This window comes from Penaeus monodon, chromosome 41 (genome assembly GCF_015228065.2).
Source record: "Penaeus monodon isolate SGIC_2016 chromosome 41, NSTDA_Pmon_1, whole genome shotgun sequence".
NCBI classification, from domain to species: domain Eukaryota; kingdom Metazoa; phylum Arthropoda; class Malacostraca; order Decapoda; family Penaeidae; genus Penaeus; species Penaeus monodon.
In genome coordinates this window covers 10953897-10964357 of record NC_051426.1, presented here as the reverse complement: position 1 = coordinate 10964357, position 10461 = coordinate 10953897, and the positions used below count along the sequence as shown (strand labels likewise).

The 10461-nt window shown below is 45.2% G+C and overlaps 1 protein-coding gene across 1 annotated transcript in view; it reads right to left on the bottom strand.

Moving 5' to 3' along the window:
- LOC119598378 (glutamate receptor ionotropic, NMDA 2B-like) overlaps positions 1 to 10461 on the bottom strand; it is a 96847-nt gene that overhangs the window by 21904 nt on the left and 64482 nt on the right. The window contains 6 exon segments of the mRNA XM_037948024.1: positions 4832 to 4991; positions 5968 to 6011; positions 6014 to 6059; positions 7049 to 7181; positions 8321 to 8504; positions 9877 to 10121. Of these exon segments, the coding sequence (XP_037803952.1) occupies positions 4832 to 4991; positions 5968 to 6011; positions 6014 to 6059; positions 7049 to 7181; positions 8321 to 8504; positions 9877 to 10121 (812 nt within the window).

The following is a 10461-nucleotide window of genomic DNA, read 5'->3' as shown; positions in this document are numbered from 1 at the left end:
TTCTCTCTCTCTCTCTCTCAGTCTCACTCTCAGTCTCACTCTCAGTCTCACTCTCAGTCCTCTCAGTCTCACTTCAGTCTCTCCCTCATTCTCTATCTCCCTCATTCTCTATCTCCCTCATTCTCATCTCTCTTTCTCTCTCCCCTTTATTCTCTTTTCTCTCTCCTCCTTCCTCTCCCCCCTCTCTCTCTCTCTCTCTCTCTTTTCTCTCTTTTCTTCTCTCCTCTTTCTCTCCCTCCCCTCTCTCCTTTCTCCCCCTCTCTCCCTTTTCCTCTCCCTCTCCTTTTCTCTCTCCCCCTTCCTTCTCTCTTTCTCTCTCTCCCTCTCTCCTTTCCCCTCTTTTTTTCTCTCTCCCTCTCTCCTTTCTCTCCCTCTCTCTCTCTCTCACTCTCATTTTTTTTCTCCTCTCTCACTCTCTTTCTCTCTCTCACTCTCATTTTCTCTCTCTCACTCTCTTTTCTCTCTCTCTCTCACTCTCATTCTCTCTCCTCTCTCATTTTCTCTCTCTCTCTCTTCACTCATTTTTCTCTCTCTCTCTCTCCCTTCTCTCTCCCTCTCTCTCTCTCCTCTCTCTCTCTCTTCTCTCTCCTCTCTCTTCTCCCCTTTTCTTCTCTCCCCACTCTCATTTTCTCTCTCTCTCACTCTCACTCTCATTTTCACTCTCTCTCTCGCTCTCTCACTCTCATTTTCTCTCTCTCTCAGTCTCTCTCTCTCTCTCTCTCTCTCTCTCTCTCTCTCTCTCGTTCGCTCTCATCTCTCTCTTCCTCTCTCTCTCTCTCTCCTCTCTCTCTCATCACTCACTCTCACACTCACGCTCACCTCCTCTCACACTCATCTCACACACTCACGCTCACACTCACTCTCACACTCACTACACTACTCACACTCACTCCTCACACTCACACTCACACTCACTCTGTCTCTAACTCACTCACCCACTCACATACTCTCTCACTCACTCACTCATTCTCTCCTTTCTCTCTCTCTCTCTCCTCCTCTTCTCTCTCTCTCGCTTAACTCTCTCTCTCTCTCTCTCTCTATCTCTCCTCTCTCTCTCACTCACTCAATAACTCACGCATTCACTCTCAGTCACTCACTCACTTACTCACTCACTCAATAACTCACTCACTCACTCACTCTCACTCCCTCATTCATTCTCTCTCACTCACTCACTCTCTGACTCACTCACTCACTCTCACTCACTCATTCACTCTCACTCACTCACTCACTCACACTCACTCAATAGCTCACTCATTCACTCTCTCACTCAGTAACTCACTCATTCACTCAAGTCTTACTCACTCATTCTCACTCACTCGCTCACTCGCTCACTCATTCTCATTCACTCTTTCATTTCCTCTCGCTCACTCACTCACTCTCTCCTGAAATTACAGGAATTATGGCCACAGCAACAATACTGAAAAGCCCCAACCCTCGCAAGAACATTCGGAGGCGAACGAGTTAAAAGGGAAAAAACGCGAAGGATTTATGGGAGAAAACTCTCCTCCTCACCTTCATAGCACCAGAATACCACCCAAAAGTTAAGATTAGTCAAGATTCATCCCACTTTCTCCTTCCCTCTCGCTTTCTCCTTCCCTCTCACTTTCTCCTTCCCTCTCACTCTCTCCTTCCCTCTCAATTTCTCCTTCCCTCTCACTTTCTCCTCCTTGCCCCCTCTTACCCTTTTCTTCTGTCTCCCCTCCCCCCCCACTCTCTCTCTCTCTCCTCCATTCGTCGCTTCCTGACCTCAAAGGTAGTGCTTCAACAGGACACGAAAGAGAAAAGATTTTGGAGAAGAGATGAGAAAGGAGGAGCAGGCAGCAGCAGCAGGCAGGCAGACAGACAGCACAGACAGACAGACAGACAGACGAGCATGCAGACAGACAGACAGACAACAGACATACAAGGCAGGCAGGCAATGCAGGCAGCGACATAGCGAGAGAAAAAGGGAAGACGCTAAAGAGAAGAGATGAATGAGTGAGATAGATATAGAGGGAAGGGGAAGGAAGGGAGAGTGAGAGTGAAAGAGAGCTAGGTAGGTTGGTAGAGAGGGAGGGAGGGAGGGAGGTGGTGTGGAGGGATAGAGGCGCGAGAGAGAGAGAGAGAGAAGGGAGAGAGAGAGAGAAGAGAGAGATGAGAAGAGAGAGAGAGAGAGAGAGGAGAGTCAGACAGAGAGCAGGCATACAGAGATGCGAGAAAATGAGATAGAGAGAGAGAGAGAGAGAGAGAGAGAGAGAGAGAGAGAGAGAGAGATAGAGTGAGAGGAGAGAGCGGGGGGGGGGGGGGGGCACACTTTCTGACTTTGTCTCAACTTTTTCCCCTGAAGCGAACGGGGAACCAGCCAGACCGACCTTTTCGGGCATATGGCCAATCTCATACCTGGGCCATGCTCCCTCTCTCCTCTCTCTCTCTCTCTCTCTCTCTCTCTCTCTCTCTCTCTCTCTCTCTCTCTCTGTCCTCTCTCTCCTCTCTCTCTTCTCTCTCTCCTCTCTCTCTCTCCCTCTCTCCTCTCTCCCTCTCTCGCCTCCCTCGCTCCTCCCTCTCTCCATTCCACGTTTCTCTCTCCTCTCTTCTCTCCTTTCTTCTCCTCTTCCTCTCCCCTCCACTCAAAGTCGCCCTTCATCTTCTCTGTCTCCTCCACCTCCCCCTCCTCCCCTTCTCTGCTCACTTCTCCATGTCTTCTCTCTCCCCTCCTTCTGCTCTCACGATTCACTGCCCCTCTCCTCTTCAACTTCTCGAGCCCCTCACCTCGTCCTCTCTCTCGGATGTTTTTGTGTTTATCTATCTGTCTATCTATCTATCCACACATACAAGTGTGCGCATACGTATATATTATCCCCTCTTTCTCCCTCCTCTAATCCCCTCACCCCCTTCCCCTTAACTCCGTCCCCCCACGTACCCCTTCCCTCACTTACTACCCCAATTCCCAATTCCCCTCATTCCCCATCCCCATTCAAAATTCCCCTCACTTCCCAATCCCCCCCTCATTCCCCATCCCGCGACATTTTCCCCATCCTCCCCCCCAATTTCTCATTCATTCCAATTCCTTTCCCCTCTACCTATTCCACCATCCCCCCAATTCTCTTCCTCCCCTCACTCCAAATCCCCACCTCATCCCCCTCCCCCCAATTTCCCCCGTTTTTTATTCCCTATCCTCCCCATCCCAACTATCCTCCCTCCTTCCCCCCATCCCGGGATCTCCCCCCTTCCCCCCAATTATTCCCCTCCCCTCATTCGTCATTCGATTCTCTTCGCCATCCCTTCTTCATTTCATAATTTCGCGGCGATTTTTATATTTTTATATTTCCCCTCTTAGTTTCCCTCATCAATTTTTTTCGTGTATTTCGTTTTTTCGTCCTTGATTATTCTTCATATCATTTCGCATTGATCGCCCATCACATAATTATCATTTTCGGTTTTTATTATTCGTTTCCCCCAATTTTCCCATTCCCCTTCATTTTCGCCATCCTCCTTCCCGAGGCCATCCCTCATCTCCCATTATATGATTTTTTAATGTTTGAGTTTCTAATTCCGATTTCGCCCCCAATTCCCCCTCATTTTCGCCATCCCCCTCACCCTTCCAGATGGAACTTCTCCGTCCCTCCCTGGGGGGGCGGTGGCAAACTTGGGTGTCCCTTGCCTGCCCGGCCACAAACACGTGTCGTTGATGTAGAGTACCTTCTCCCTCCCTACTATCTTTCGCCACGACCCCTATCTGTGGGGGGGGGAGATAGGGTGTTAAGAAAAGGGGGTGAAGAGAGCTGGGCCCTGTTAGATGGGTGTTTTTTAGAAAAGGGGGGTTGAAGAGTAAAGAGGCTTGTTAGAAGGGGGGGGGGTTTGATGGGTTGTATAGAAAAACATAGAAAAGATAAAGGGGTGAATGAGGAGCTCTGCGCTAGTTAAAAGGAAGGGGGGGTTTTGAAAATTGGGTTGTTTAGTAAAAAGGTGGTTAAAGGAGGGGTTCTGGGTAGGGGGTTTTTTTTAATGGGTGTTAGAAAGGGGTGAAGAGAGCTGTTAGAAGGGGGTTTGATGGGTGTTAGAAAGGGGTGATGAAGGGTGTTAGGAGAGGGTGATAAGCAGGTGTTAGGAGAGGGCGATAAGTGGGTGCTAGGAGTGAGGTGAGTGTGTTAGAAGGGTGTTAGAAGGGGGTATTAGGTGGGTGGTAGAAAGGTGTTTGATGGCTGTTAGAAGAGGATAATGAGCGTTGATAGAGAGATGAAAGAGGTGATAAGAAGTGTTAAAAAGAGATGAAAGAGCTTGGGAGATAAGTGTTAGAAGTGTTACAGTGCTAGAAGGAAGCCAAACACGGTTATTGTAAAGGTTCACAATTAAAGGTTATGGGAAGGGATAGGAACAGGTGTCAGGTGTGAAAATGGGCGTTATGGCGCAGTAATGGGTGTAATAAGGGAGGGGGGGCGAGTGTTATGGGGGAGAAATGTGAGGAAATAAACTGATTTTTTTTTTTTTTTTTGAGGGGCACAACAGAAAAGGACAAATGATATGGATGACCTAATTAATTACGAAGATAAAAAGGGTTGTAACACTTAAAGACGAAATGATTGGTAGTGACAATTATAATGATAATGATATTAGTATTACTGCTAATGATGAATTGATGATGATGATAATAAAAATATTATTATTATTAAGAAGACTTTTCGTTATCATTAATGACGACGTTCCAGTAATTATTTTTTTAAGAACGACATGACACGAGAAAAAAAAATCAAACAATACCAAAAAAGAGAAAAAAAAATCTTAAAAATAAAATTAGCAAATAAAATTCCAAGAAACGGACACAAATAAACGAATTATAATGTCCCGGCTCGACGGCTGCCTCCAGGCAAGTACAGCCTCCCACAGTCCTTGTTATTGGATGTGCCTTCCCTCAAGTTTACAATTTTCAGCTCTACGTCACTTCCTCGTCCCGTCGATGGTTTAACGTCACGCTGTTTTGTTGCTGGTTTCAGGCTCCACGTTTCCTCAGGTGTCTGCAAGGGGTTGGCGGAGGGGAAGAAAGCAAGGAGAGGAAAAAGGGGGAAAAAAGTAAAAGGAAGAGATGATGGTGGTAGTTGGGGGAGGGGAAGGAAAGGGAGGGAGGGGAAAAGAAGGGAGGGAGAAAGAGGGAGGGAGGGGGGGGGGGGGGGGGGGGGGGGGGCGAGGAGAGAGAGAGAGAGAGAAGGAGAGGGAGAGGAGAGAGGAGAGAGAGAGGGGAGAGGAGAGAGAGGAAAAGGGGAGAGGGGGGAGAGAGAGAGAGAGGGGGGAAGAGGGAGAGGAGAGAGGGAAGGGGGGGAGGGGAGGGGAGAGGAGAGAAAGAGAGAAGAAAAAAGAGAGGAGTCAGACAGGGGAAAAAAGGCATACGATAGGGCGGGGAATAAAGAGAGAGAGGGAGAGGAGAGAGGAGAGAGAGAGGAAAAAGGGCGAGAGAGAGAGGGAGAAAAGGGGGGGGGGGGGGCACATTTTTCTGACTTTGTCTAAATTTTTCCCCCTGAAGGAACGGGGAAAACCCAGACCCATTTTGGGGGGGCATGGCCAATCTCATAGGGGCCAAAATGCCCCTTTCCTCTCTCTCTCTTCTCTCTCCTCTCTCTTCTCTCTTCTCTCTCTCCTCTCCCCTTCTCTCTGTCTCTCTTCTTCTCTCTCTCTTCCCCGCTCTCTCTCCTCTTTTTCTCCCTCTCTCTCTCTTCTCTCTCTCTCCCTCTCTCGGATTTTTGGTTTTTATCTATTGTTTCCACCCTATCCCACTAAAAGGGGCGAAGTATATTACCCCCCCTTTTCTTTCCTTAACCCCCTCCACCCCCTTCCCCTTAACTCCGCCCCCCACGTACCCCTTCCCTCACATACTACCCCAATTCCCAATTCCCCCTCATTCCCCACCCCCATTCAAAATTTTCCCCACACTTCCCAACCCCCCCTTTTTCCCCATCCCCAATTCCCTCATTCCCCACCCCCCTACCTTCAAGGAACTTTCCCGGGCACTCCCTGGGGGGGAGTGCCCCCGCCCGGCCACGATTCGTGATGGAGAGACCTTCTCCCTCCCACGATCTCCACACCCCTATCTGTGGGGGGGGAGAGAAGGGTGTTAGAAAGGGGTGAAGAGAGCTGTTAGATGGGTGTTAGAAAGGGGTGAAGAGAGCTGTTAGAAGGGGGTTGATGGGTGTTAGAAAGGGGTGAAGAGAGCTGTTTGATGGGTGTTAGAAAGGGGTGAAGAGAGCTGTTAGAAGGGGGTTTGATGGGTGTTAGAAAGGGGTGATGAAGGGTGTTAGGGGGGGTGATAAGCAGGTGTTAGGAGAGGGCGATAAGTGGGTGCTAGGAGTGAGGTGAGGTGTTAGAAGGGTGTTAGAAGGGGGTATTAGGTGGGTGGTAGAAAGGTGTTTGATGGCTGTTAGAAGAGGATAATGAGCGTTGATAGAGAGATGAAAGAGGTGATAAGAAGTGTTAAAAAGAGATGAAAGAGCTTGGGAGATAAGTGTTAGAAGTGTTACAGTGCTAGAAGGAAGCCAAACGTTTTGTAAAGGTTCCAATTAAAGGTTTGGGAAGGATAGAAAAAAGGGGTCAGGGGGGAAAATGGCGTTATGGCGCAGTAATGGGTGTAATAAGGGAGGGGGGGCGAGTGTTATGGGGGAGAAATGTGAGGAAAAACTGATTTTTTTTTTTTTTTTTTGAGCAACAACAGAAAAGGACAAAATGAGATGGAATGACCTGAATTAATTAACGAAGATAAAAAGGGTTGTAACACTTAAAAGACGAAATGATGGTAGTGACAATTATAATGATAATGATATTAGTATTACTGCTAATGATGATGATGATGATGATAATAAAAATATTATTATTATTATGAATACTATTATCGTTATCATTAATGACGACGTTGAAGTAAATTATTTTTTTAAGAACGACATAGACAACAGAAAAAAAAATCAAACAATACCAAAAAAGAGAAAAAAAAATCTTAAAAATAAATTAGCAAATAAAATTCCAAGAAACGACACAAATAAACGAATTAATAATAGTCCGTCTCGACGGCTGACCTCCAGGCACGTACCTCCTCCCACACCTTGTTATTGGATGTGCCTTCCCTCAAGTTTACAATTTTCAGCTCTACGTCACTTCTCGTCCCGTCGATGTTGAACGTCACGCTGGGGTTGTGCTGGTTCAGGCTCACGTTCCTCAGGTGTCTGCAAGGGTGGCGTTGAGAGTGACGCGTGACGGGCAAAAAAAGGGGTGACACGTTTGATGCGATGCGTGACGTTTCGCTTGATTTGTGACGGTGGTGTTAGATGTGTACTTTCGTCGTGATATATTGACCCCCTCGTCGTGAGATGTGTACCCCCTGTCTTGTTAGTTAATGACAAAGATGGTTTATAAGAGATGAGAGAAAGATCGATTGGAAATGAATGGACTGAGGGTGTACAGGTATTACAGGTAATGACATCTGGGTTTACCTGTGATTTCATATTGATGCCATGTGTTTGATTCTACACGAGTTCTATTCTGTATATCGTTATAATTAATGCGAGTTAGCTAAAACATGTCTTTCTAGCACGAAAAGGTGAAGAAACCATTAGGAGTATATATATATATATTTTTTTTTTTCTTTCCTTTTCATTTCGTTTCTTTTCTTTTTTCCATAAACACATAGACAACAATGACGTCACAAAACTTCCCAGTTGCCAGTTAGTCTTGTTAAACACGCTTTCCCTTCTCGAGTATAATAGTCTTTTGGTAATGGAGTTTGGGTTAACCCGTGATATATCTTCCACTCCTATCTCCGGCAAGATAATTTATATTAATGACGGTTTTATACGAATTTATGATAATTAGATCCTAAAATATGATCACAAGTTTAGTGCAACAGGCAATGAGCTCATAACCTTTAATAATAGAAGTTCTGTGACATTACTCTTAGAAGAATATGCAGTATAGTTGAGTGAGAAACATGTGTGTGTGTGTGTTTGAATGTGTGAGTATGTGATTAAGTGTGCGAGTGTGTGTTTAAGTGTGTGAGTGTGTGTTTAAATGTGTGAGTATGTGTTTAAGTGTGCGAGTGTGTGTTTAAGTGTGTGAGTGTGTGTTTAAGCGTGTGAGTGTGTGTGTGTGTGAAACATGTTTGTGTTTTATTCTTTGCACGTATTTGTACATACATATCCACTTACCTATACATATATATACAAACATCCATAGAATACCAACACAACCATATAACCCACCACCAAACTATCCCCCCAATGACCCACTAAACCTAAAACCACAAAAAACACCCTAAAAAAAAAAAAAAAAAAAAAAAAAAAAAAAAAAAAAGACGAGGCTACTTTACCTGTAGAAAGTCGATCCCAGTCCCCATTTCGCGTTTTTCTGGTCCTCACAAGACAGCCTCGGGTTCAGATCACTTGGCGTGTAGCGAGTTGCGTTCACAAACTGCTCAACGGCGTAGGCAAAGACCTCTATTGCTGTCTGGATGTTCTTGGCCAGACTTTCCAGCGAGGTGTCGAAGTGAACGCCTGTGAGAGGAAGAACAGGGTGGCTTGTGTTATAAATGTTATTAGTAATTTGCCTCTTCCTTTTTTTGTACTTTGTTGTCAGGATCATTTGTCATTATTGTTGTTGTTGTTATTTATCTTCATTATCATTTTTATTATAATTGTTTTTATCAATATCGTTTATCATTATTATTGTTGTTGTTGTTGTTATTATTATCATTATTATTGTTATTATTATTGTTGTTGTTATTATCATTATTATTATTATTATCATTATGAATTTCATTATAATTATTTACTTTTATTATTGTTATTATTATTATTAGAATAATTATAATTATTATTATTACTATCATCATCATCATCTTCATCACCATCATGATCATCATCATCGTCATCATCATTATCAGTAGTAGTAGTATTAATATCATAATTAACATTATTGTTATTGTTATTATAATAATTTTCATTATAGTTATTAATATCATTATCATCATCATCATCATCATTATCATCATCTTCATCTTCATCTTCATCTTCATTATCATCATCATTATAATAATCATTATTATTTTTTATTATGATTATTATTTCGGTGATTACTCCCTTCACTATAATCCTCATCTATACTCTACAGTTATAGTTTTTACCTCATCACCATCCTCATCATCACCATCGTCACTATCATAATTATCATAATGTATGAATGTGTGTATGAGTTTTTTTTTTCATATCGTGCATAATTCGTGGATAAAACGACATAAAAGATAAAGATGGAAAATAATCATTAATGTAAACAAACAGTGCTGGCAAGAGAGAGCATCCACATTTCACTTTCAGACGACAGGGCAAAGTTGTGCACAGTTTGAGTACTTTGCCGCTAGATGAGGAGAGTTCGCTGTCAACACGGAAGTCTTGATGTTAATGAGGAAAGGGCTAAGGGAAGTGGGATTTCTGTTACTCCTTTTGTTTACTTGCTCTTTTATCCTTGCTCTTTCTCTCTCGGTTCTTCCTTCTTCCCACTTTCTTTTTTATTTTTAGCTTTCTTTCTATGTGTTCTCTCTAACCTTGTCTAAACTTGTCTCTGTCTCTCTCTCTCTTTGTCTGTCTCTCGCACTCTCTCTTCCTCCCCCCCCCTCTCTCTCTCTCTCTCTCTCTCTCTCTCTCTCTCTCTCTCTCTCTCTCTCTCTCTCCCTCCTCTCTCTCTCCTTCTCTCTCTCCCCCTCTCTCTCTCTCCTTCTCTCTCTCCCCCTCTGTCTCTCCTTCTCTCTCTCCCCCTCTGTCTCTCCTTCTCTCTCTCCGTCGCTCTCTCTCTCTCTCTCTCTCTCTCTCGTTCTCTCTCTCTCTCACACTCACACGCACACATATACACACACCCCTCTAAACCACCCACCTAGCATGCCCACAGGGAGGTCGCTGGACGTGGGGAGGTTGACGGCTCGATCCACGACCACCGATTGCGTCACGATCCAGATGTAGTTCTTGTCGGTGAGTCCCAGCTCCGTCGCCGCCTTCATGATGACGGCGGCCTCCTCGCGGGTCGAATACAGGAGGAGGATGCGCGCCTCCGAGGTCTTCAGCGTCTGCAGGGAGGTGATCGGGTCGTCGTCCACGATAATGGTGTCTATGATCACGAATCTGGGGAGGGGAGGCAAGGGGAGAGAAAGAGAGGGAGGGGAAGGAAGGGAAGGAGAAGGGGGGAAGGGAAGGAGAGGGAAAGAGGGAAGAGTAGAGGGAGGGAAGGGAGGAAAGGGAAGGAAGGGAGGAGAGGGAGGGAGGGGTGGGAGGGAAGGAGAAGGAAGGGAGGAAGGGGAGGGAGAGAGGGATGAGGTTAGGTAAAAAGGAAGGATTAGGGGGAAGAGGGAGGGAAAGAAAGAAGGAGGGAAGGTAAGGAAGGTAAGAAGAAAGGGAGGGGAACAAATAAAGAAGGCAAAGAAAAAAAGGAGGACGAGATGAGTAAGAAAAAAGAAAGGAAAGA